Raw genomic sequence first — 27,553 nt, forward strand, 5'->3', positions numbered from 1 at the left:
GTCTAGCCAACACTGAAAAAAAAAAAAGCACAATAAATTCAGAATAATTATTTTCTTTGAGGATTAGGGAGGAATAAAGGGGAGTTTAGGTTGTTTTAGTAAAGAATGATCTATTGCGAACAACCTTACATGACATGCCACTGGAATTTCCCCTCTAAGCGTCAGAGGCCAGCCAGAAGTGGGGCGCAGGGTGCTATGCTGCGGTTACTCCAGACCATGTATTGCCGGTTTTGCCGACAGACCAGGCCTAGTTGTGGACTACATAAGCTAATCAAGCTCAGTGGAGATGCTATGCTATGCTTCTTTTCGTCCAGGGGCTAGGTTTAATCTGTGCCCGTATAAATCATCCCGTTGGGTTCCAAATCATGTCAGGGCGATGCGTTTCAATACTCCAGCAAAGCTCTTTTAATTTAATGGCAGCTCAGGTTACACTAGTTTCAAAGCCCGTTTGTTTACTGTTAAAAAAAAAACATCTTATGAAAAGTACAGTTCAACTGGGACTCACTGTTTGGATTGTTTTTTAATGTAAAACATATCAAATGTTTCAATGCACAGAACGTTTTAAAACATTGTAATCTAACTGAAAATTGGGGCTATGAAAATCACTGCAAAAACACCTTTGGTGCAGATACAAATCTGATATTTTCCTGTGACTGTTGAAACTATTAGTAGTGGACATTTTAGCAAACATTTCAAGCTGACAAAAATCATATTGGTAGAAAGAGTTCAGCCAATGAATCGAGGAACGTAGTGCTCCACCCAGCAGACCACGTCAAAACAAGGCCACATAAACCACATAACTGGGAAAAATTATAATATTAATTCAAGTAAAGTCCTAGTGCTTGATTTTCTATGGGTGTCATTATAGAACTATCACTCGCAGAGAAAGCTAAAAGAAGACAGCATTAAAAATACTTAATTCTCAATTTTTATTTAATTAGACATTTGGACATCACTAAAAAAAATGTAAAAGTAAAAACAAACAAAGAAAGATGTTGCCGTTGTAACCAATCCGTTTATAGGAGGAAAATGCTTTACACAGAACAATTTAAAACCAGTTCAGGTCGGGCATTGGATTCATTTATATACAAAGGATCCTGTCCAAGGGGGTAATAAAGTCAGAGGATAGCACTCCCTTTTTCAGGGTCATTCAATGTTGCCAGACCAACCACTATCACTTGGTTACGAATGAAATGTCTTCTACCTTTTAACTGGAAACAGCAGAGAAAAATGAAACATTTACAGCAGAGCTTCAACTTCTACTTCACATATTTCTCCATGAATTTCTTGTGGAACTCGGAGCGCAGAGTGTCGTTGACAAATCGTTTCTCTTTCCGCGCCTCATCCACTCCCTTGGCACAGTTCTTAAACACCACATCATCGTCCCACCTTAGAGAGAAGACACAAATAAAGCGTGGCTCTCATCTGTGCCCCAGGTAGGTGTGCGTTTGCCTCAGACCGTATCGGTTCCACTCAACCTACAAACCCCCTTGACTAATCACCCACAAAGTAATGTTTCCCATCTCCCCACCAAAGTAGGGGTGCCACTGTAGCTAGGGACACTACTGCTCTGTCACAGATTGACATGTCACTGGCTAACCAGCAGCTACTCACCTCCGCTTGACACTGAAGGCGGTCGGGGTGGGGACGATCTGTTGGGGCTGCTGCTGCTGCTGCCCAGCCAGGTTGAGCAGAGGATTCCCACTCAGGATGTTCTCCATGCGAATCCTCTCCTCCTCTGCTTTCTGCTCCCGCTCCTGGAAAAAGAGGAACACGTGTTGCTCTCAGCGATGCTTTCTAACGGCCTTCATTACAGGCTCAGATGACTGCTCACAAGCACGTTTCAATGAATTCCAACCCCAAAAAAAAGCAATAGAAAGGCAGGTTTCCATATTCCACCAATCTCTGTAAACGCTTTAAAGGGCAACTCTTCAGTTTCGGCCATTGCCTGAAAGATTGAACGTATACACTCGGAATAAAGGTTTATTTTGGTGGGTAAATGCTAGAAAGTCCACCCATTCTGTCTTGCACTAAAGACCAAATAAAGAACATGCATGGCCCACGCCATGTACAGGCTTCCCAATGGGGGTCTGTGTTGCTACGTACAGGGAGTCACATTGACACGGTAAGGTACAAGACAACTACTAGTTGAGCTCCAGGGTGAGACAGCTCTCTAAAGCCTTCAGCTCTGGGCTGCTGTGTGACACCCATGACTGTGCCCTCCCCTCTCACTCCAGCCTGGGCCCCACTACGACAGACAGGGAGATGAATGTGAACAAGCAGTGTTCTTGAGAGCAAACCCCAATTTACAGTATGAGTGAGAGACATTCTCCCTGGAAGCTGCCAGCAGCCTATGTTTCACCCCCCTCAATCACTGACCATTAAAAGAAACTGTGGCCACTCCTACTCATGCCATCCCACCAGACCTTCATTCACAATAATTATGACCCATATAACTCGCTATCAGCAAGCGAGGGCCCTGCCTTACGGGAGAGTGCAAAAGTGCATTTGTTGGTCATTTTAAAAATGAATTAAAGAAAAACAAAATCGGTATATACACTATATGCCCGAAAGTATGTGGATACCCAACCATCACTCTTATATGAGCTTGTTGGACATCCCATTCCAAAACCACAAACATTAATATGGAGTCCCCCCCCCCCCCCCCTTCGTAGTTATAACAGCCGCCACTCTTCTGGGAAGGCCTTCCACCAGATTTCTAAGTGTCTCCATGAGAATTTGTGCCAATTCAGCCAAAAGAGCATTTAGGAGGTCAGACACTGATGTTGGACAGGAAAACCTGACTTGCAATTGCCGTTCCAGTATCTTCCAAAGTTGTTTAATGGAGTTGAGGTCAGGGCTCAGTGAAGGCCGCTCGAGTTACTCCACACCAACCTCGTCGAACCATGTCTTCATTGAACCAGCTTTGTGCACAGGGGCGCAGTCATACTGGAAAAGTAAAGTGTCTTCCAAAAACTGTTGGAAGCACCCAATTGTCTAAAATGTATTTATATCTTGCAGCATTAAGATGACCCTTCACCGGAACTAAAGGGCCTAGCCCAAAGCCCGAAACATAGCCCCAGACCAATACCCCTCCTACACTATAGTTTACAGTAAATAATATGCATTCCGATACTGTTCTCCTGGCATCCGCCACACCCAGATACATCCATGCCAGATAGTGAAGTGTGATTCGTCTCTCCAGCGAACATATTTCCACTGCTCCAGAGTCCAGTGGCAGCATGCTTTAAAACACTCCAGTCGACATTGCACATGTTGATGTGAGGCTTGCATACAGCTGATTGGTCACAGAAACCCATTCCGTGTAGCTCCCTAGGCACAGTTCATGTGCTGATGTTGCTTCCAGAAGCAGTTTGGAACACTGTGGTGACTGAGCTGAGAACAGATGACAGGCGGTTTTTATGTAGTAAGCGCTTCAGCACTCAGTGGCCCCACTCTGTGAGTTTGCATGGTCTACCACTTCGTGGTTGAGTTGCTGTTGCTTCTACATGCTTCCACTTCACAATTACAGCACTTACAGTTGACCTGGGCAGATCTAGTAGGGCAGAAATTTCACAAACCAACTTTTGGCAAAGACGGCATCCAATGCAGTGCCACATTTAAAGTCACTGAGCTCTTCAGTACAACCCACTGTACTTCTACTATTTGTCTATGGAGTTTTTATGGCTACCTGCTGGATTTTATGCACCTGTGATTGGTGGATGTGGCTGAAACACCTGAACTCACACCTAGGGGTGTCCACACAGATTTGTGCATATTTATCCAACTTGACTAGAATATGTAACTTGCTTACAACTATCCTTTCCAACTCCGACAGACTCAGTGCCTAGGCCCAATTTAGCAGGTTGATAACAGTCATATTCTCTGCCTCCAGGCATCAAATCACGTGTGAAATCTGGGCGTAATGTGGCCAGACAGACGCGGACTATGTTGAAGCGGCTTGGGCACTGGCAGCCTTACCTTGCGTTCCTGCTCTTCGGCCCGCTCCTTTTTTATTTTCTCCAATTCAGCCAGCAGAGCCGCAGTGTCATCATCATCAGTGTCCTCGGAGTCGTCGTCCTCCTCATCATCATCCTAGACCAACGACAACGAAGGTTAAAGGCTGAGCTTTCAAAAGGAGACGAATGTGACAGGTGGAGGAACCAGTGACACCCACGTCTGTGAGAGGGTCGTCTGCGTCCAGGTTGGCAGCAGGAATCTGGTCTAGTCTGGGCCTCTTTGAGGACGACGATGAGGAGGAGGATGTAGTGTGTTCTTAAAATCAGAGACAAACAGCCATTTGAGTTTTGCTGGTAACATGATGGGTGCTGCAGATAACCAGCAATGTCAACGAAACAAAAGAATAACCATTTTGGAAACGTTTATTGTATCCCCTAAATTCACTAGGTATCTATGCCTGTAGACACACCTCTAGGTCCCCTCTCTCTGTTCTTCTCCCGGACAGCAACACGCTCCCTCTCCTCCAGCTCCCTGCGGAAGTCCCGGGCACGCACCTCCTCTGGGGCATCCTGGGTGGGCTGTCTGAGAGGAGGACACAGAGACACGCAGATTAAGAGATCGCTTCACCTACACGAGTAAACTGCTCCAACTACTGGTTCAGTACCAAGTCATATAGAGAAAGACTGATGACACGACACCATCTTCCTACAATCTCTCACCTGTATTTGATCTTGGTGTGACCGGGCAGGTCTCGGCTGGAGTACTGTTTGGACAACGCACTAAGATCCCCCTCTCCCTTCCCCCTCCCTCCTCTCGCCGGCTCAAATGTCGGTCTTGCGGCTGTTGTCATTTTTGGCGAATCTGAAAAAATGCAAAACCCAAGCAGATATAGGTTAAACTAGAATGAACCACAAACTGGGCATGAATGTGAGGATATCCTCTGACACACTGGAAGGTTCAAATTAAATTCCAATTACCCTGGTAAAACGAATAGTCTGCCAACCTGGGGCAGCAATTAACTTATAAATTTTTTTGGAGGGGCCGAAGGGTGTCACAAACAAAAAACATTTTGATGTCTTTTTTTTGAAGTACACACTGGATGTAAAATGTGACAATAGATAGTAAGTTGACATAGCGTTTAACCTAATAAATAACCTAAAACATGCGGGATCGAATTCCAGAGACAAAATGTGTCGATCTGCCCTAGAGCAGGTTACTAAATTCTTCATAAATTCTTCCAAGGCTGCCCTCAACAATGGCTGATCCCTAGCTTTGACGCTCTCCGAGAGTGTCTCGGGGCTGGGATAAGGAAAAAGAACAAGTACACTTCAAACCTACAAAGCCGCGTGTGTGTGTGTGTGTGTGTGTGTGTGTGTGTGTGTGTGTGTGTGAAAATTAACACCCTGTAACGATGGGAATTTCATCTGAATATCCTAAACTTCAGAGAACCCATCTTAAAACATCCTACCGTCCTTAGTTCAGTGATCAGATTTAGGATCATAAAACATTTCGGTCTAACACAATCAAATCCATATATCAACATCAGTAAATCAATACACAAATCATGCACTTCAAATGAATATAACTAACTGTATCCATATGTTGCTAACTACTGAAAAGTTCGTTAACTTGCCTACTTGACGAAAACAAACAGTGCCATGAACGGCTGCGATATTTCGCTAGTTAGCTAGTTGTAGCCAATTAAACCAATCTCCAGGAATACAGTCGAGTTTTAGATAGCCTAAAATATGATTCGATATTTATATCAACTAAGGTTAGCTATCTAGGTAATCAAGCGGCCAATAAAGTACTGTAACGTAAAGATTTCATTATTGGTTTGATATTGCTGGGAATGTCTAGTAAGAATGTACACCACCATGCACGTTAGCCAGTTGACGCGTTAACTAAGATTGCTGAAACACACTACCTCTTGCTCTGTGACAAACTTTACATAAAGAAAAACAATGTAACGCAAAATACAAGTGTTTTCTAAAATAATACTATTACGGTTTTTCTTTATTTAAAAAACAATCGTCAAATATGGAACAATTTGCAGAGATACAAAGCTACTTTTACTCACCTAATCAGGAAGTGAAGGGGTGACGTCACATCACGGTTTATACGGAACCTCGGTAAGATCAAACACAAGTTAGAAACGCGATTTCTATTGTCCTATTTAAAGTATTTAATATCTTTACAGTATTTCATGTCCTATTTTAAATCCTATTATTTATTTATTGTAATTTTTTAACTGCACAAAAACACATTTTCATATAGGAAGTATACAAATGTACAGGGGAAAACTTGCAAGGAGGTACAATCGAACAGATGTACAAAGACCTCATAAGAAACACATATATTTATTTAAATCTTTCTTGTTTGAGTAGGAATTATATGAATGTTGTAATCCCTTAGAGAACAATGGAGGGGGACGTTGACTTATATTGTATACTTGTAATTATGAACATCATATATAATATACATTATGATGTAAATACATTTCTATATAATATATCCTTGTTCCAAATGAAATACAGCACATGGGATGGGAGATGGGAGAAGTACTGAAGTTGAAGTTGGATTCTTTAACAAATATTTGGCCCAAATCTTCTTTAAAAAATTGATGCATATTCATATTAAGAGTTGACATTTCTCAAAGCTATGAGAAGTATTGTTGTTGTCTATTATATCAAAGGCTTCACCGAAGTCTATGAGAAAGAAGTGTTCATAGATTGTATCTGAATAGTCAGTAAGATCAAAAACCATTAAGCATTAAGGAACAGACATATCATTTCACTTTGATACTATGGTATTTCTATGTTGATCAGTTGAAAAACTCTGGATAATGGATTTCAAATGGATAATTAAATCCATTTTGATTTCATGTAACAAAATAAAATGTGGAGAAGTCCAAGGGAGTGAATACTTGAGAGCAACTGTACAGTAAAGAGCTGGTAATATGTAACTAATGGTTAATAGTTGTTTCCAGGTGAAAGAAATCAGTATTTTTATGATGTTTGTTAACAAACAAGTAAACACACGAGCATTGTCCTAAACACTGCCTCACCAGGAGATAACAAATCAGAATAAAAAGTAGATTTGTATTCTGTTATCAACAAAGGCTCAAGACGTTCATCTCAAAATGAATGACAACTCACTAAAACCTTTAGGGATGCACTTTAATACTGGATTACACAGGACAATCTATTTATATCTAATACAACCTCAAATTCTTTCAGGTTTCATGAAAAATATTTTATATAAGGACTAAAATGCAGAATTGTTGAATTATTTTATTCAAATTCCACAGACTCTTTAAAACAAGGGCTCTTGTTAAGAAGACATGCCTTTTTTCAATTGTATACTTTTTAAATATATAGCAATAGTGTATACAGAGTTGATAAATCAAAATAACAGAACACATACGTAGGTATATGAATTTCTTAACTTCTTTATTGTTTTTAAAATTTTCCACAAAAACAGGTGAAAAACAGTACAGAAATTTACTTTTTTGTTGACAAATGGAAAGATGTCTTTGATAAAGAAGGCATAACCTCCTAAAACTATTCTAACATTCCTGAAGCACAATCAGGGGAAAAAAGTGCATCTTTAACTTGCAGACCAGAAATACCTTTTAGTTTAGTTGGGCAACTGAGTGTGCATGACTACCAGTTATGAACTGGACAATGCATGATGTAATTGTTGATGTTTACACAAGACGTTTACATAGGGAAATGAAGAAATAAAAACACAACACACACTTTAGGTAGTTTGTCAAATAGTCATTAGTAATTCTGTGAATGCCTTAGAGTCCTCAGAGGGATTGATCGAACTCTTCAAAAATATGTCTTAACTACTTGGACTTACACTCAATTTTCAAAGTCTTGACATTCAAGAAAGATTCAAGAGGATGTTTTTTTTGTGCATATTTCCAACTTGGTATTTTTTTCTTCAATAAATACTTGCATAAAGCAAAGGACACTGCCATCAGTAGGTCCTACATTTGCAGATACAAATGTGCAAAGAGCAATAATGATTCACAAAAGCACCATGGTTTTCCCAACCCTACACTGATGAAGAAACTACCATCAAAAGAATGCTGGTGAGACTAACAATGTTAACAGTGCAGATTTCAGGGTCAGGCATTTGCTCATGTGGTGAAATTCTGTAATAGAAAACGAAGAGAGTAAATTGCACTGCAAAGCGGATCCGAGTGTTGAAATGCATAGCCGTGTGATGTAGGGCCCCCTCTTGGCGCAGCCTCAGCACCCCCAGGATGAGACTCCGAAATTTGCTTCAAACTCCTATGACCTCACAAATGCTGTGCATACGATTACCACGTCACCACGGCGGACGGTCAGCTGTCTGTCATGGGTTCAATACCGCCACGCTCATCCCTTATCGGCCCCCTGATGATAAACACCTTCCCGTGGCTATGCTGACATGCACTTCACAAATGGGATATCCAAAACGTTTGGAGACGTCTGTTTCTCATGTACACTACAACACCGGTGAATATACAGACCAGTAGTGTAAGGTCTAACAGAGCCAGTCCCACAGAGAAAATATTGGCGCAGAAACACGCTGCAAGCAGGATGAGTCGGGGAAAGCAAGAGCTAAAGAAAAAAAGGGGGTCCTAACATTCCAGATAATGTTGCTGAAAAACTTGGCGCACTAGCTGTTGTTATACATATTATATATTAGGACAAAATATTGTACAAAATACTTGTGTCATTGCCTTTCAAGTTGCTAAAAATATAAAACAAAAAGTTAAGTAGACATATTGCACTTCTACAAAATATCAGAGAGCCACAAGAGTGCTAGGGCTGTCACGAGTCAAATAACATCTGGCTTCTGATATTGGTGGGTCTGTACCAAATTCAGGCATTACATTCAGAGGTACATTCTACAGGTAACACTGTCTCATGCTATTTAGTATCCTCCTTAGAGTTCGTTCCTTTATGAGGTTGTCAGAATAAACATTTCACAAGTATCTCATGAGCTCCAACCACTTTACTGCATTACACCAAACCCAATTTGGCATTATGATTTTGCAAAGGAGGATGAGAATAGTCAAATTTTATACACTCACAGTAGGATTTCCTTCATCTTCACATACTTTACAATGGCGTTAAGATAAAAAAAAAAAAAAAAAAACATAAAAGTTCCCCTTCTAGCCACACAAGATCAAGGCCAGTGTTAGAGACATGTGCCGGGTGAAGAGACAGTTTCCTGGTTCGGTGAGGCCTCATTCCTGCGTTTCACTGAGAGGGAAAGGCCAGTGGTGGGGTTGGGGGGAGGCGGAGTGACAAAAATGGGGTTTCTATTGGTCACTTGGAGACAGACTGCCCCCTGTAGTTGGTGAGGGTCAGGTCATGTAGCGTGTGATGGCACGAAGAGCATATAGCAGTTCCGCCTGCATCCTGGCCTCCATAAGCAGTAGATTCACATGGACCTGGAGGGGGAAAGAGGCCAGCGGATTAACATACCATACATTCTATAGAGCTACTTTTCATAACTGCCAAGGTGTGGACTGCAGTGTAGATAGCCACTGAGCAGGAAACTGGATATGCATTCGCAGGCTACCAAAGACACGTCACTTGAGTCTGCTAAAACCTAGTAAGATCCTTTTTCTGGGACTTTTTAATGGGACTAAAGAAAAATCTATTGATAGACATCATGATTTGAAAATACACTCAATTCTGATAACTTCTTCGTGTCAGAGATGAGACATGTGTTCCAGGTTGACTTGCCCTGAGCTTTGAGATCAAGACAAAGACCCACTTCAACCCTGCTGCTACTTCTGAAAAAGACTAACTCGGGTGTCTTTCATCTCTGTGAGAACCATCAGATTCCAACAGGCGACCTCCGCAAAATAACAACAAAAAGAAAAGAAATGAACAGCATGTTACTTCCGCCAAGTGTTTCATTGGCTGCCGCTCTGCTCAATAGTCCCAGTGTACTCACGATCCAAGCCTCCTGCACAAACACAATCTAACAGCATGAACGACGCTGCCACTGAGCCCAGGCCTGGTTACAAAGGCATATCAGGATTCACAGGAATCTCTTTGTGGCTGTGAATGCTTCAGCAAAGTAAAGCAAATCCCACACACACACACACACACACAAACACACACACGCACGCACGCATTTTCAAACCTTCTCAGAGTGGTGGAACTGGCGCCAGTAGCTGTCATACATGCGTCGGGTGGTCCTCTCTGGATAACACGTCACCGTTTTAATGTAGACCTTCAGACTGCGCTCCAACAGCTGATTCACCTCCCCGTAGTCATAGTCGTCATACCTGCCGACGTCACACCAACAGACCGGAGTGGCTACCAGGCCGAGACCAGGCGGCGGGCGCATGTGAAGGGCATGTGTGTGAGGTGGCGCCGTCTAACCTGATGCCATACATGCAGTGCACATAGTTGAAAAGAGCCCGTCGCAGCATGGTGGTGTCTACGTCCTCGTGACTGGCTAGGCTGTAGTAGGTCAGGTCGCACGCCGTCCGGAACTTGTCGTCCAGAAGGAGGCCGATGTCCGAGTACAGCCTGTTGACCAGGGAGAAGCCGTGGTCCTCCCAGGAGTAGTCCTGAAGCAGAAGGACACAGGTCCGTTCGGTCTCTACAGGTGCTTCCCTAGCGGCAGGATAGGGGAACCAAAGGGATTTTTATTTCTGAGTGTTGCGCACCTGTGCTCTGAATGTGGGTGGGTTGTCCTCCCCGTGTCGAGCAAAGTCCTGGTACCCAAAGGTGGCGTCCTCCACAAACCGAGATCCTCTGGAGGTGGGCATCACCTCGTCCTCGAAATCTGCAGTCACAATCAAGTTGGATGATACATAGTCGTCACTTCGTTCACAGCCAAAGGTGGCCCATATCTGTGACTTCTGATGCTTTCTCAGCAGGAGCCACAAGTCTATGGAGATGACATGTCCACATCCATACATTAAAAAAAAGTGTCAGATTCGGTTTTTGCTGGGCCGACATCCATGCAATTCATAGATCACACAATCCACATGCAAAAACACACAGAGCTAAAGGAATAAGTTCTAAACTGGCCAACGTCACAGGGATCCCAGCAGAAATTAAGAGACAATAGAAACAGGCACAGCTGCAGTACCTCCCGAGCCCACCAGGAGGCTCTCTTTCTTCTCTTTCTCAAAGCGTGTGGCCATCTCCTCTTGCGAGGCCTCATCTTCCTCTCTGTCCTCTTGCAGCCTCTTCATCCTGTCCATCAATGCCTCCAACTCACTGACTGAGTCAGTGGCCTAACACACACACACACGAAACCAAAACTTTATTAATGTACCAATTGAGTCACACACACAGACACATTTCCAACCCAATCCCTCCACAGCACAGAGGCATAAAGGATGAATGGACAATGAGTCCAATGGTGTCTCCTCACCCCAGGGCTGGTGCTGCTGGGACAGCCGTCTCGTTCAACGTGATGGTCACTGGCCAGGTCACATGTACAGCAGTTGCTGATGTAGACAGGCTGGAAGGCGTTAGCGTTCTGTGCGTCCACCTGGGGGTTGATGCCACTGCCAAATACAAAGCTGGCCAGGGCATGGAAATGGGCCAGCAGGACCACAGCATGGACCAACTCCGCCAAAGACCAACTGTGTTCCCCCGTCTTCACCAAGTTCTGAGGTAGAGGGGATTGATAGAGGTCCAGTGTGTTAATCTAGGTATGTATGTATATTTGTATGCATGTTGTTAAAAGACATGCATGTTTGTTTGTGAATAGAAGTTATGTATATCTTATGTGCACATGGATAAGGTACTTAACGTGCCTCTCAGATGTTCTATTACAATTTTCAAATGTGGTTGCATTACAAAGTGGGATTAAAATCTATTTAACAATGATTTTCTATCACTGATCTACATCTGACAAAATAAAAAGTGTAATAACTATAATATAGATCTTCAAACCTTTTGTTTACGCAAGCCTAAATGACTTCAGAACCAACATTTGACTTAACACACCATCATGAGTTACATGACCATTGCATTACACCACCTGGAAGTACTGAATCTGGAAGTACTTTAATCATACATGGGAACCACAAAGTTGTCCAACAACTTCTAATTTAATTTGCACGTTACCATAGTATCTGCGGGACGTTTAACAGCCAATGTCCACTATGTAGCTAGCTAAGTTACATAGCTTGGTACTAGTTAGCTATCTACCTCGTGAACAACAGTGCAGTGAGAAAACAAGCACTGGACAGCACAGGAACTCATGCGCCATCTAATGCCCTTTTTGTTTTAAATATCCCAAAATATTGTTATATTATTTGGGAAGTTAGTGGCCCAAAAGTGAAAGAAAAACTTGAGGAGAGTGGAAGAGTTTTTGAATGTCCTGTTGCTATAATTCCTACAACTCCACAAGGTGGGAACAAATCAGGGATATGTATTAATTACTTCTTTTTTTTTTACACATTATCTTGTTACTTTTCTTTATGTCTGTTTATACCACATCCTAAGCCCTAATTAAAAGCAACCATATGTAAAAACTGGGAGAGGCTGTGAATTTGCCAGGTACTGTGTATCAATATGAGTATGCGATCTGCAAGTGTTCTAACCTGAATATGCTCCTTGGTGATGAGCCAAGGTCTATGTGCTAGGATCTTGTTGATCTCATTCAGGTTCCTCAGTCTCTGAGGGGCATACTGCAGGCCCTTCAGCCAGTCTAGACACACCCCCATCCTGTAGAACTCACGAACATGCAGAGACACCAGGAAGGAACACTGGTGACGCGCTGCAGCCTGGAGAAAGAGAAGGCTTTTATATTTCCCTGATTAGCTGCTGTACCCTACTGTCTAATCATACAGGTGAATACTGGAAAGCCGTGGTATGAGAGAGAGCATACCAAAAGAAGGAACAAATGTTCGTAATCAGTTTATAAAAACAATAAACTACCTCAGGGTTGAGTGATAAATTGCCAATATAGCAAGGCTGAGAGCAGTATTCAGGCATTCTTTGTTGCCCTGTGCCTAAAAACAGTAATACGCCACACCCCCATTCGCTTAATTAGAAACTGGGTGGTTTGAATCCTGACTGGCTGATATCGTCATATATAAGACCGTATACCCTGGACATGACATCACATTTTACTGCTCTAATTACGTTGATAACCAGTTCATAACAGCAATAATGGATCTTCGGGGGTTTTGGTTTATTGCCAATATACCACAGCTTAGCTCTAAATACAGCTCTTAGCTGTGGTATACTGGCATTATGCCAAACTTCCCCTCAGCCTACCATATTGCTTAAATACCATATATACCACATCTTACAGCCAATCAGCATTCTGGATTCAAACCACATGGTCTATAATATAGTTCACCATCTTCTGTTTAGCACTATATTTGACAGTTCTACTATTGACTACTATTTAGCTTCTTGCTTGTTTCAAAGAAATATATCAAATACTATATTTTCACAAGTAAATTCAAAAACTAAAATCTGTAAAACATGACCTAAACTAAATGATTTGTATACATGTTCTAAAATCTAAACATTGCATGTTATTCTGTACATGAAATGTCTCCACGTAGTTCTTCAACACTATATTGCATTCAGCTGTTCCTGCTGACATTACTTGTTGTAACATTAAGAATGAGATGGCTCACTTTGACCTAGTTCTGGAGGAGCCACATCAGGAAGAGGCTGAGTTGGAGGTGGCCGGAGCCAGAGCTGGGGTCATGGTGATTGGCTGCATACCAAAGCTTGACTGACGGAGGTGTTGAGTGACCAGTGTGCCAGAGACCTGGACAAATACTGCCCTGCTAAATATCTCTCTCTCCCTCTTTCACTGTGAGCTACAGAAGCCTCCTCAGTCCTGCACCACCCCAGGGGAATCTCAGCATTGAGTGGAAAGTTTTAAAGGGATAGGTCAACCTAAAATAATCTTTGGATGAAATTCCCCTTAACAAGGGTGGTATCTGAAGGTCGATGGTGAAACTGTGCCACCCATTTAGCAATCTAGCAAAAGCTGCATTGCAAGCAAAAACTAACAGAATCCGTCACTCCAAGAAAGAGAGCCATTGGTTGCTAATGAAATGGGTCAATAGGGAGATATGAATACAGGTCAATAGGAGATTTGGGTTTGGTAGGTCTCCTGAGCAGAGAGAGGGAGGCTCTAAGGGATTTTAGTTCAACCTTTGACCTATCCTGTACCAAGCAGCTGCATGTAGATCAGGCTGCCCGAATGATCAGCTTACCACACCCACATCCTAACCTCAATATTACCACTCTATATGCAGGACAGCCTTCCATTATACCACTCTATATGCAGGACAGTCTTCCATTATACCCCTCTATATGCAGGACAGTCTTCCATTATACCCCTCTATATGCAGGACAGTCTTCCATTATACCACTCTATATGCAGGACAGTCTTCCATTATACCACTCTATATGCAGGACAGTCTTCCATTATACCACTCTATATGCAGGACAGTCTTCCATTATACCACTCTATATGCAGGACAGTCTTCCATTATACCACTCTATATGCAGGACAGTCTTCCATTATACCACTCTATATGCAGGACAGTCTTCCATTATACCACTCTATATGCAGGACAGTCTTCCATTATACCACTCTATATGCAGGACAGTCTTCCATTATACCACTCTATATGCAGGACAGTCTTCCATTATACCACTCTATATCGAGGACAATCTTCTATTATACCACTCTATATGCAGGACAGTCTTCCATTATACCACTCTATATGCAGGACAGTCTTCCATTATACCACTCTATATCGAGGACAATCTTCTATTATACCACTCTATATGCAGGACAGTCTTCCATTATACCACTCTATATGCAGGACATACTTCAACAATAACACTTTATGTGCAGGGCAGTCTTCAACAATACCAGTCTATAAGTAGGACAGTCATCACCAATACCAGTCTACATGTAGGACAGTCATCACCAATACCATTCTATAAATAGGACAGTCATCACCAATACCAGTCTATAAGTAGGACAGTCATCACCAATACCAGTCTACATGTAGGACAGTCATCACCAATACCATTCTATAAATAGGACAGTCATCACCAATACCAGTCTATAAGTAGGACAGTCATCACCAATACCAGTCTATAAGTAGGACAGTCATCACCAATACCAGTCTATAAGTAGGACAGTCATCACCAATACCAGTCTATAAGTAGGACAGTCATCACCAATACTAGTCTACATGTAGGACAGTCATCACCAATACCAGTCTATAAATAGGACAGTCATCACCAATACCAGTCTATAAGTAGGACAGTCATCACCAATACCAGTCTATAAGTAGGACAGTCATCACCAATACCAGTCTATAAGTAGGACAGTCATCACCAATATCAGTCTATAAGTAGGACAGTCATCACCAATACCAGTCTATAAGTAGGACAGTCATCACCAATACCAGTCTATAAGTAGGACAGTCATCACCAATACCAGTCTATAAGTAGGACAGTCATCACCAATACTAGTCTATAAGTAGGACAGTCATCACCAATACCAGTCTATAAGTAGGACAGTCATCACCAATACCAGTCTATAAGTAGGACAGTCCTCGGACAAGCTCACCAGGGTTCTAGTAATAAGTATTGGGGTCCCATTTCAGACACAACGACTTCCAATCTCTGGTTCATCCTACAGTGGTTACCATGATGGCGATGTAGTGTCGGCAGTGGAGAGGCAGGGGGCCGTCCATCCTCAGCAGGTAGAACTGACTACGCAGGAAGGACTCCAGGTAGTGAGGGTGCAGTCCCATCACCTGGGTCAGGTGGTCCACACAGCCCGATGGGGAATAGGCTTCAGCCAGAAGCTGCTCAGTTTGGGGGTCCACCTGGGAGGCCTCCACAACCTTAACTCACGGAAGAGTGATGAGATGTGAGGCAGAATAGGGAAGAGTGATGAGATGTGAGGCAGAATAGGGAAGAGTGATGAGATGTGAGGCAGAATAGGGAAGAGTGATGAGATGTGAGGCAGAATAGGGAAGAGTGATGAGATGTGAGGCAGAATAGGGAAGAGTGATGAGATGTGAGGCAGAATAGGGAAGAGTGATGAGATGTGAGGCAGAATAGGGAAGAGGGATGGGAGGTGAGGCAGAATAAGGAAGAGGGATGGGAGGTGAGGCAGAATAGGGAAGAGGGATGGGAGGTGAGGCAGAATAGGGAAGAGGGATGGGTGGTGAGGCAGAATAGGGAAGAGGGATGGGTGGTGAGGCAGAATAGGGAAGAGTGATGAGATGTGAGGCAGAATAGGGAAGAGGGACGGGGGTGAGGCAGAATAGGGAAGAGGGACGGGGGTGAGGCAGAATAGGGAAGAGGGACGGGGGTGAGGCAGAATAGGGAAGAGGAATGGGAGGTGAGGCAGAATAGGGAAGAGGGATGGGAGGTGAGGCAGAATAGGGAAGAGGGATGGGAGGTGAGGCAGAATAGGGAAGAGGGATGGGAGGTGAGGCAGAATAGGGAAGAGGGATGGGAGGTGAGGCAGAATAGGGAAGAGGGATGGGAGGTGAGGCAGAATAGGGAAGAGGGATGGGAGGTGAGGCAGAATAGGGAAGAGGGATGGGAGGTGAGGCAAAATAGGGAAGAGGGATGGGAGGTGAGGCAAAATAGGGAAGAGGGATGGGAGGTGAGGCAAAATAGGGAAGAGGGATGGGAGGTGAGGCAGAATAGGGAAGAGGGATGGGAGGTGAGGCAGAATAGGGAAGAGGGATGGGAGGTGAGGCAGAATAGGGAAGAGGGATGGGAGGTGAGGCAGAATAGGGAAGAGGGATGGGTGGTGAGGCAGAATAGGGAAGAGGGATGGGTGGTGAGGCAGAATAGGGAAGAGGGATGGGTGGTGAGGCAGAATAGGGAAGAGGGATGGGTGGTGAGGCAGAATAGGGAAGAGGGATGGGTGGTGAGGCAGAATAGGGAAGAGGGATGGGAGGTGAGGCAGAATAAGGAAGAGGGATGGGGGTGAGGCAGAATAGGGAAGAGGGTTGGGGGGTGAGGCAGAATAGGGAAGAGGGTTGGGGGGTGAGGCAGAATAGGGAAGGGAAGGAGGAGTATTAGATTGTGTTACAGTCAAGCTGAAACCTGATTTAGGGCTTGTTTAAATGACGAGCCAGAGAATAAAATGTAACATAGACCTATCCCAGAGAATAAAATGTAACATAGACCTATCTCAGAGAATAAAATGTAACATAGACCTATCTCAGAGAATAAAATGTAACATAGACCTATCCCAGAGAATAAAATGTAACATAGACCTATCCCAGAGAATAAAATGTAACATAGACCTATCTCAGAGAATAAAATGTAACATAGACCTATCATAGCCTGCATCATTATTTCCAAAATGATTGAATCTACACTGGCATGTTTCAGACGACTGTCAGTCCCGGGAAAATGGAGGGATATGCATGTGCACTGCACAAAAACTGGATGAAGTTCTGACAGTATTATAATACAGGCAAACCACCAGGATGGCTCCACTGAAAATATGGGGCACGCTACCTTGGAAGGTGGGTTCTAGCGCTATCGATATCTGCAAGTTTACACAACTGAATAATCAATTATCTTGGATATCTAATTCGAAATGATAGCCTTGTATTAGCAACTAATCCATAGAAAGAGCAGGAGAGTCAAAGCCAATCTTCCTAAGCCGTTCTGTATCTTCTCCGCTGCGTAAACCAGGATGTTTTTAGGCCAGCACACAGGAGCTGAATTATTCCCCGGCCAACAACCACATTTGAGCTCACAGACACCCTGCCTACCTCAAGGAGATGCTGGACCAGGACAAGACAAAAGTGTGAAATATCCACATTGGGCCAGCGCTGAGCTGTAACGTGAAGCTGTGGCCTCTTCACCACTCACTCTAGCAAGCCTTTATTTTGTTGAGAGAGATGAGTCACTCTCCTTAATTATATCGTTTTCTCAATGTCTTCTATTGACTGAATTATTTGGAGAAAGACGATGAGAAGCCGAGGTGACAGGTTCAGAATCCGGGTCGCCAGCTGGACATTGGACCGTGGATCTGCGCGGCTCTGTCATTTCTAACACGTTGTCCCACTTTTCTCTTTATGATCCAGACAATTTTCTACTTAAGGACCCAGTTATTAGAGAGATAATTATAATTCAGCTAAAAACAATATATAATTACACAGGCCCTAGGCATGAATTGGACCAGCTCATCAGGCATTTGCCCACAATGCTAGTTGGCCAGCCCACCCATGGGCTCAAAGCTGAAAAGTGAAGCATTTTCTCACCTCGTCTTCTGGAATGAAGGCACTGGGTCCACTCGAGAAAGGTCGCTGCACGCTTACTCCTTTCTCCTGAGATGAGACAAGAGCGGCAAAGAGGGAAACCGGGTTAGCTGAGCAAACAAAGACAACCACACTACACTTAGGTTGGGGTTAGTGGGGTTATTCATCTAAGTGGACTTTCAGCCATGTCGGCAGACATTAAATTAAGAGATCCAGTTAAAGAGGGCATAAAGAAATGAGGTTTGAAATGTAACAGTCAGGCCTTTCTGCACCGGGTCCGTTTGCTAAGAGCTAAAGTAACCCACTCTGCCTGTAACCTTTTGAGGTGAGCAAACAGCCAGTATGCACACACATTAGCTAGGAACACTGGAAACAGAACCTGGACGGAGGAAAGAACAGCAGCTTGGTTCACATTGTCTATTGTGTGTGTGCGTTTTACAGTGTACATTACGTTAGGCCGAGTATGTCAGTTAATGTACTGACTGACAGACTCAAACTGACATATGAAGTGATCACAGCTGGGCTAGAAGAGTCAGTCTGTCCTCACTTCATCTGACCTAAATCTCGGAGTAGAGAGAAAACACAGCTGCGTCTACAGGACAGTGGGAAACATATCCCAAGTTGGCAACTGAGACAAATGAAGGAAAATATATTGGTCAGCCTTCTCTTGTTTCAGAATTTGAACACACAGACATTTATAATCTTGAGGGCTCGAGCCATCCTGTATACCAACAACTTCTCTGCGTACAAGTTCTCTCAGGGACATTGCATGTGTCTCTGTAATTTCATTCCCATTTTGAAAAACAATGGGTGAATTATTTGTTACCCCGCATTTATAACAGTATTGCCCATATGGTGGCACTATAACATGCAACTGAAGATACTTATTTTGAAAGGTCAAGTCATGATGTTACATCAAAACATAGTTCCTTCTCACAAGTCCTTCTCACATGTAAATGCAAAAATAGCCACATTGTTTTTTATTACAAATGTTTTTGCTTACAGCTCATTTATTTATTTTATGAAAATTCAGCACCTACATTTATTTATTTTGCCCATCCTGTCCCAACTTTCCAAACCTGGAGAAACCCCCAAAACAACCAAATATCTACCTGTCATATGAATGGAATGCTGGATGATATCTCCAGCCATCCATCATTCCTGGTACAATGTCCGTTGATAACCTCATTGAACACAAACTCTAAAATGTCCACAGATCTGGAATGCATTGCTCCATTCTACCATGGTGTCTTATAAGGGCTTTGAGATTAGCCAGTCAAGACTATAAAAGGTACAGAAAAACAAATGAGATGCTTATGTTCCAAACACTCTCAAGACTTAACATATGCTAAAACATTCTTCTTGACCACACTGTAGTGTTAGAACAGGTTTACAGTAGATCTAGACTGAAAGAGATTAAACTTGGCACACAAGCTCAGGGATAGGAGTCTTGCTAACACATGCATCTCAAACACCCCTAGAATTATACTATTTATTTAAAAAAATAATTCTTACTTAATCAATATATACGTAGCTAATCAGTTATTAAAGAATAGAATGGTGCAGTCTTTTGTAATTAGATGTCTCCCAGTACATCTCCATGGTGATAAATGTATATAATTGTTGAGGGCCTCAAGTTCAAAGCTGGATAGGTTTACAGTAGAATTGGATAACATGCATGTAAGCGCCATTAAACCCAAAAATACACAGTAAAACAATGTAGTTATCAGTGTGTGTGAAAGTGTGTGTGTCAGAGACCACTCACTGTTCCAGTGGCATATGTCTTGTTATATAACAGACCTTTGAATGTGCACTCTGTCAACAGACAGGCAATGTCCTGCGAATTTAGCTAATTGAGTTGAAGCCCTGTGTCTCCCACGGACAGACAGACAGACTTGCCCAGGGCTGCATACAGGTGCACCCTGGTAGAAGCACCTCCCTCTTTCCCTTCCTCATTCACTCTCGCTCCCTTTATCCATCCCTCGCTCCCCTTCCGTCTTCCCTCTCCTTCTCCTCCTCTGCCCTCTACCTGTCTGGCCAGTTGTGTGTGGTGGGAGATGAGTGCCTGTTGCTGGAGCAACGTGGCTGTGATGACACACAGAGAGGTTGCTGCAGTGTACTCTCTCCCTGGGAGAAACAAAATCCTGGACCACTTAGAACTGATTAATAAGTAAATGACATAAAAGAGCAAAAAGAAGGTTACAAAAATAATTATAATAAATAGCCAAATATCTGACCAGAAACGCATGAACATTTTCAGTTTATTATTATTATTAAATATTCAAGTAACAATTAAATACAAATATAGCAAAAAGTCTACAAATATACCAAAGACTGTCCAACATATACCCTACTTCACTGGGCCCTAATCTACTGCATCATACTTTACCCAACTCCACCTTACTATAACCTACTCCACACTGTAGCCTACTATACTGTACCCTACTATAACCTACTCCACACTGTAGCCTACTATACTGTACCCTACTATAACCTACTCCACATTGTAGCCTACTATACTGGACTCTACTATAACCTACTCCACACTGTAGCTTACTATACTGGACTCTACTATAACCTACTCCACACTGTAGCCTACTATACAGTACCCTACTATAACCTACTCCACACTGTAGCCTACTATACTGTACCCTACTATAACCTACTCCACACTGTAGCCTACTATACTGTACCCTACTATAACCTACTCCACACTGTAGCCTACTATACTGTACCCTACTATAACCTACTCCAGACTGCAGCCTACTATACTGTACCCTACTATAACATCCTCCAATCAGTAGCCCACTATACTGTACCCTACTATAACCTACTCCACACTGTAGCCTACTATAACCTACTCCACAATGTAGCCTACTATACTGTACCCTACTATAACCTACTCCAGACTGCAGCCTACTATACTGTACCCTACTATAACCTACTCCAGACTGCAGCCTACTATACTGTACCCTACTATAACATCCTCCAATCAGTAGCCCACTATACTGTACCCTACTATAACCTACTCCACACTGTAGCCTACTATACTGTACCCTACTATAACTTACTCCACAATGTAGCCTACTATACTGTACCCTACTATAACATCCTCCAATCAGTAGCCCACTATACTGTACCCTACTATAACCTACTCCACACTGTAGCCTACTATACTGTACCCTACTATAACTTACTCCACAATGTAGCCTACTATACTGTACCCTACTATAACCTACTCCACACTGTAGCCTACTATACTGTACCCTACTATAACCTACTCCACAATGTAGCCTACTATACTGTACCCTACTATAACCTACTCCACACTGTAGCCTACTATACTGTACCCTACTATAACTTACTCCACAATGTAGCCTACTATACTGTGCCCTACTATAACCTACTCCAGACTGCAGCCTACTATACTGTACCCTACTATAACCTACTTCACTCTGTAGCCTACTATACTGTACCCTACTATAACATCCTCCAATCAGTAGCCTACTATACTGTAACCTACTATAACCTACTCCACTCTGTAGCCTACTATACTGTACCCTACTATAACCTACTTCACTCTGTAGCCTACTATACTGTACCCTACTATAACCTACTTCACTCTGTAGCCTACTATACTGTACCCTACTATAACATCCTCCAATCAGTAGCCTACTATACTGTACCCTACTATAACCTACTTCACTCTGTAGCCAACTATACTGTACCCTACTATAACATCCTCCAATCAGTAGCCTACTATACTGTACCCTACTATAACCTACTTCACTCTGTAGCCTACTATACTGTACCCTACTATAACATCCTCCAATCAGTAGCCTACTATACTGTACCCTACTATAACCTACTCCACTCTGTAGCCTACTATACTGTACCCTACTATAACCTACTTCACTCTGTAGCCTACTATACTGTACCCTACTATAACCTACTCCACACTGTAGCCTACTATACTGTACCCTACTATAACATCCTCCAATCAGTAGCCTACTATACTGTACCCTACTATAACCTACTCCACACTGTAGCCTACTATACTGTACCCTACTATAACCTACTCCACTGTATACTACTGTATTTTACTGTAGGCTACCCTAATCTACTGTATGTTACTGCACTGTACTTTCCACAAGTGTTTTAAAACCATATACATTCTGTTGAACTTTTCATGGTCACAGTTCACTGGGTATGGAACTTGGGAACAATGTCCTAGTATATATAATCCTGAGTATTAATCTTACAAACCATAAACAATCCACTTTGAAAAAAGTAGAACATAATTCTCTCTAAATCACTTAGTTGACTACTTTTATGAGAGACCTCAATGGTAAAGGGACCATGCAAAAGCTAACAACAAAATCATATATCTATCCTAATCAGCAATCATCTGACTCATGCAATCAACACTGAACCTCTCACAAATAACAACATTCCTCAAAACTCAATTTAAAGGTTTGTTTTTTTCCCCCTTCTATTAAATGTGACAAATAATTGATGTGACAAATAATTGAGTTACAAAAAAAATTGACAATAAACATGTCTCAGGGTATATTAGTATGGAATGTTTATAAATGAGGCACTGGTAGATTACATAAAGTGCCCCAGTCTCTTGTCTTCCCCCAGTGATGCCTCCTTCAACGTGGGTCAGATGTACCTTGACTTGAGTACTGGCTACTAAGAACAGCTGTCAGACTCAAGACAGCAAGGCACCAGACACACAGAGAGAGAAGTGGGAGGAGAGATACATGTTTCTAACAATCATCAATCCACTGTATCTCCAACTCCATCTCTACCATACTGTTTGACGACCATCCCTGGAGAGAACACATTTCAGTGGAAAAATATGTTGCCAATAGTTGCCTGAAAAGTTGGAAAAGACAGGGGCCTGACTGTCATGGGATATGTGGTAAATGGAATAAAAAAAAAAGTTTTTTTTAAAAATAGAAGGGATGTATATACTAGACCGAATAAGAATATATTATATTGAAAAACAGAAAGTAGTGAATTAAAAAATATAAGTGAGGCGAAAAGATGCAATATTTCTGCAGTCCGACTCAATCAAATGAAAGACTAAATAACGTTACTCCAGCAAGATGGGTTTCATTTAAAAGGGTTTGATTTGTCAGCTGGCCTGCCTGATCACCTTGATAAACCCTGCTATCGTTCGACTACAAAAAGTAACAATAGGAGAAATCAATCAGAAAACAACATACCTTTTTCCTTATGACCTTCTGACAGATGTTACAAAAGTGAAATGGCTTGGGGGAGAAGTCCGCAGTGACGCTCATGCTGGCCGCCACTGTAAAACCGTGCTAGACAAGTCAAAAGAAAGTTTTCACTGCAGCTCTAAGCTTTTCGTTAAATTGGACGACTGCAGCTTATATCCCTTATTTGCTCTTGTGCCGACGGTAGTGGTGGGCTGGAGATGGGGAGACCGAAGAGTTGTTCAATAACGAAGCCGTTTCTCGATTGGTATGCGAGGCTTCGTCCTCCCCAGTCTCATCACTCACCACGCACAACGCTAGAAAGTTTGGTGATTGAACTTCCAGTTTGCTCTGCCAGAGGTAGCCTCACCCACCAGCCCACCAGCCAATGGCGACGCACAGCGGACAGATGGGTGTGTTTGCTGAACAACACCCTCCGCAACGTTCCTAACAAGGGGAAGTTCCGTTTTTTCAGGAGAAATAGAAAGAGCCCGTGACATCCTTAATAATATAACCTTATGTGTGACAGTTTTTTACTGGACTTAACAATGCAGAGATACTGAGAAACGAAAATATACTGTATAAATCTTGGGTACATGAATGGAGGAACATATAACGCTCCTACCTAGCAAACAGATGAAGAAATTACTTTTATGCTGCGCAGTTGCTAAACTCATAAAATTCCTTCTAAAAAGCTAGATAGCAAAAAAAAGTATGTCTAACATAAGCACAATTTAAACATAATACATCAGGAAGATGTAGTATGGAGAGTGTTTTTACATTGTTAAGACATTTTGCAAGTGTCTACTACATTCAGCCCAGGTATCGATATTGTTTTTTGTCTATGCAACCTCTTCAATGTGGAAACTTCTCCAAACTCCACATTCCCTACAGCACATAACATATGCCAGCCAAAGACATCCTGGCTTACAGGGTCTGGAAAAGTTGAGCTGAGAAAATACAATGTTTCTTCAAAAGTTGTATTACAATTTTAAAAAAGCAATAATCTAACAATAATCTCAGATCTTGTAAAGTTTTTATTCATTTTACTTGTTTATTCATGTGATGTTGGATTTCTTAACTAGCACTCAGGGCACTCTATTGTTCTAGAATGATTCTATTTGCTCAGGGTACTCTATTGTTCTAGAATGATTATTTTTGCTCCGGGCACTTGTTCTAGAATAGTCCATAAAGCATGGTTTACATAATCATTAGAAGCATTCAAAAACTCACCAAAAGTATCTCTTGAACTGGCAACACTTCAATTTCTCCTATAAAGGGTTTACAGTGGAGAACAGAAACTCTGCGATATATTTTATCTCCTCTACAAGACAATTATGTGAGTAATCTAGTTCCTGGTGTGTCTTTGCTTGGAATTAGGTTAGTTGAAAAACAAATGTCCACAGCAAGCAGCTTTAATTTGGTAAAAACCTTTAATATCTACAAAAGCATGTAGGATCTTAGCAACACAAGACAGTTTGCCTAGCTGTGTGTGTAAATGTCTTTGTGTCCCCCAGTTTGACTAATTGAGTATACTCAACTCAATCCTTTTTGATCTTGAGTTGAGGAATGATTAATCTTTTTCCCAGATAGCCTGGGTATTCTATGCTAGCAACAACATAGTCACCAACATTTGATACTTGAATTTAAAAATAAAATAAAATGTATATATACATTTGTCCTCTACAACCGTGTGCTTCAGGGTCCGGTAATTCATTCAATATAAATTAAACAAACTACTACTAAATACAACCACCAACCTATCTTATTTTGTTGCTCAGCTAAGCCTGTCCACCGATAAAGACCTATGCAATTTGAGTGTCTGACAAAACCGTGTCTTAAAGTATGTGATTGTGTTGGTGAAGTAATTGGAGCAGTATATGTAAACTGAGGAAAAAGTTTGTGGAAGTATTCAAACGGTTATTTGGATCTTTTTATTAACAGTATGAATTGCAAGGCATCCCAAAAATACTGTGGGTGTACAATTCTATAGTATTAACACGTTTTGTCTCGTTGTTGTTCCTAGCCGATTCCCTAATTCTCAAATTAAGATCAGATGAGAACAGGTTTAATATACTCAGTTACAGATTGGGTGACCCTGCTATAAACGCATACATTGAGGAAGGCTCCTGCTTTTGTTTTGGGTAAATACATGGTAGTTATACTGGTAGGTCAGCTATACACGTTCTCTTTCATTTCAAATGCATATTTATCTAGTTCAGAGGAAGCAAACCAATATAAACACTGAGTCAGCAAACTGAAAGAGAGCAGTGGTGGTGTTAACAAGCACACTCAGCACAAAGTCCGACCAAACAACCCCCAACTGACATGCCAAGACATGTCACCTCATCTTCCACCTCATCGCTTTGCTTCCTTTCATGTCTCCCACCCAGCAACAACTACATCATTGTATCAGCTGATACGTATTGTGTGTAATTTGACCAATTACAGTGCTGGCTGGCTGGCTGGGCAGGGTTAAAGCAAATTGTTTTTCCCCAAGTTATGGCAGATAGACTGTCCTATCACTTCCCCTTCACTAACCACAGACATTTGGTCTGTTCAAGAGTCATGGCCTTTTTGGTTTGAGCTGACAAAAATCTTATTTAGTTTAAATGCAATAAGTTATAACATTTCTAAATTATAATATTTCCAAAATCTTCTTTGACAAGGGTGTTCAGTTGTTGTTGATTTAACAAGCAATACACAAATAAGATCATTAATTGCAAGGTAATCACATAATCAGCTTGACAAAAAGCCATAAAGTTGTGTAACAGAGATGAGAGGGGAATGTCCAAGTTTAATCTGCTAAAACTCAAGCAAAGGGAGAACAACAATACTTATTAACAGAGCTCTGACAGAAAGAAGGGCTGCCCACTGGACCTTTTAAAAAAGGAAGTTCTGTAAACTCTTCTGCCACAAAAACCTAGATTGGCACAAAAAACGAATGTAATGTTCAATAAAAAAAACACTGACCCCTGGAAGCAACTTTCTCATTGTCACTGTGAAAAAAACACACTAGTAAGGCATCCTTTAATCCATACTGTGTTTTGCTGTGTTTTTCCCTGGCAGAATCAATCAGGATTTATTCTGTTGTGGAGCCTCTGTCTCCATATTATTTTTTCTGCTGTTGCTGCTAGTCTTATGTAAAAGCAGCTACAAAGAAACCATAAAAATGGTGCATAGTCAATACCTAACTATTTAAACCCAACAGCAGACCTTACTGAATCTTGGACACATCTTGGACTCAAACAGGTTTTGAGTATTGAGGACGTTCTTTGCCATTTTGTGTTTGTTTATAATTGGGAAACAGGTTGACTATAAGCAACTTGGAACTGGCTCACTCCACATTCCACATTCCATACTGTGAAAACACTGTTCATTCGTTCATACTGGAAGAACTATTTGTTTTGCCTAGAAATTATACAGAACAGTGGATGTTCAAAATCTTACCACTCTTATTGAAAAAGCAGTAAAAGCTGATGTCAAGACAGATCATGTCTTACCTTTTCTTAGTATTAATAAGATATTGTAACCAAGTTGTAATCAAGTTATAAGGGAAAAACAAATAATAACAATGTGATACTTTCTCTAAAAAATAAGTTCAGATTTAACCAATCTACATTCCAGATCATGTGCAAAGGTAATCTGTTGTCACCTGATATCAACTGAAGTGATTGTAACTAGCTCTGAATAAAATTAGCTGTTTATAAATGATTTCTTTAAGATTTCTTGGTTGCATAATGAAAAGATAGCAATGTTCCACAAAGGTGCCAACAAAAGATCTGCGGGGATCTTATTTTTGAAAGCTGCAGATCAGCAGAGGGATTTACAAGAATTTAGGAAGCATTCGTTTATCATGGAACAATGTGAAGACCATCATTTAGAAGTTGAGGAAATATGTCTCACCAGGACATTGCAAAAATCATACACCCAAAGTTGATGATAGGCCAAGGAGCCTCAGCAGGGAGGCTATCAAGAGGATGTAACCTTAAAAGAGCCGCAGGAATTTCTGTCCCAGCATTTTACAACCATTTTGCATACTCTCCACAAGTCCAAGCTGTGAGGTAAGGTGAAAAAATTGAAGCCATTTCTT

General features: G+C 41.9%; 2 protein-coding genes across 4 annotated transcripts; both read right to left on the bottom strand.

The window, feature by feature from the left end:
* Positions 1-905: 905 nt before the first annotated feature.
* cwc15 (CWC15 spliceosome associated protein homolog) lies at positions 906-6,104 on the bottom strand. Of its 3 annotated transcripts, none has more exons than XM_010897118.5 (7): positions 5,888-6,003; positions 4,680-4,821; positions 4,430-4,542; positions 4,178-4,275; positions 3,982-4,095; positions 1,615-1,757; positions 906-1,389 (listed from the first exon to the last, which is right to left on the bottom strand). In XM_010897118.5, the coding sequence occupies exons 2-7, from the start codon at positions 4,808-4,810 to the stop codon at positions 1,260-1,262; spliced, it is 729 nt and encodes a 242-aa protein (XP_010895420.1). In that variant the 5' UTR covers positions 4,811-4,821; positions 5,888-6,003; the 3' UTR covers positions 906-1,259. The 3 variants fall into 3 exon arrangements, with proteins under 3 accessions (XP_010895420.1, XP_010895422.1, XP_010895419.1); XM_010897120.5 differs by lacking the exon at positions 5,888-6,003 and adding an exon at positions 5,594-5,614; XM_010897117.5 differs by lacking the exon at positions 5,888-6,003 and adding an exon at positions 6,041-6,104 and having other exon boundaries at positions 907-1,389.
* A 1,291-nt stretch (positions 6,105-7,395) lies between these two features.
* Positions 7,396-23,788, bottom strand: sesn3 (sestrin 3). Its single transcript, XM_013134516.4, has 10 exons — positions 23,470-23,788; positions 18,239-18,304; positions 15,644-15,844; positions 12,548-12,730; positions 11,368-11,607; positions 11,080-11,227; positions 10,652-10,770; positions 10,362-10,552; positions 10,120-10,264; positions 7,396-9,415 (listed from the first exon to the last, which is right to left on the bottom strand). The coding sequence occupies exons 1-10, from the start codon at positions 23,542-23,544 to the stop codon at positions 9,329-9,331; spliced, it is 1,455 nt and encodes a 484-aa protein (XP_012989970.1). The 5' UTR covers positions 23,545-23,788; the 3' UTR covers positions 7,396-9,328.
* Between the last annotated feature and the right edge of the window lie 3,765 nt (positions 23,789-27,553).

Source organism: Esox lucius, chromosome 7, assembly GCF_011004845.1.
Source record: "Esox lucius isolate fEsoLuc1 chromosome 7, fEsoLuc1.pri, whole genome shotgun sequence".
Classification (NCBI taxonomy): Eukaryota; Metazoa; Chordata; class Actinopteri; order Esociformes; family Esocidae; genus Esox; species Esox lucius.

Coding starts and splice junctions, on each gene's coding strand:
- cwc15 (XM_010897118.5), bottom strand. CDS start 4,810: ATGACAACAGCCGCAAGACCGACATTTGAGCCGGCGAGAGGAGGGAGG. Junction 4,096..4,177: donor CAGACGACCCTCTCACAGAC/GTGGGTGTCACT, acceptor TCGTTGGTCTAG/GATGATGATGAGGAGGACGA. Junction 1,390..1,614: donor GCCTTCAGTGTCAAGCGGAG/GTGAGTAGCTGC, acceptor CTTCTCTCTAAG/GTGGGACGATGATGTGGTGT.
- sesn3 (XM_013134516.4), bottom strand. CDS start 23,544: ATGAGCGTCACTGCGGACTTCTCCCCCAAGCCATTTCACTTTTGTAAC. Junction 11,608..12,547: donor TCACCAAGGAGCATATTCAG/GTTAGAACACTT, acceptor CCTCTACCTCAG/AACTTGGTGAAGACGGGGGA. Junction 9,416..10,119: donor AGTTCCACCACTCTGAGAAG/GTTTGAAAATGC, acceptor TTCCCCCTCCAG/GTCCATGTGAATCTACTGCT.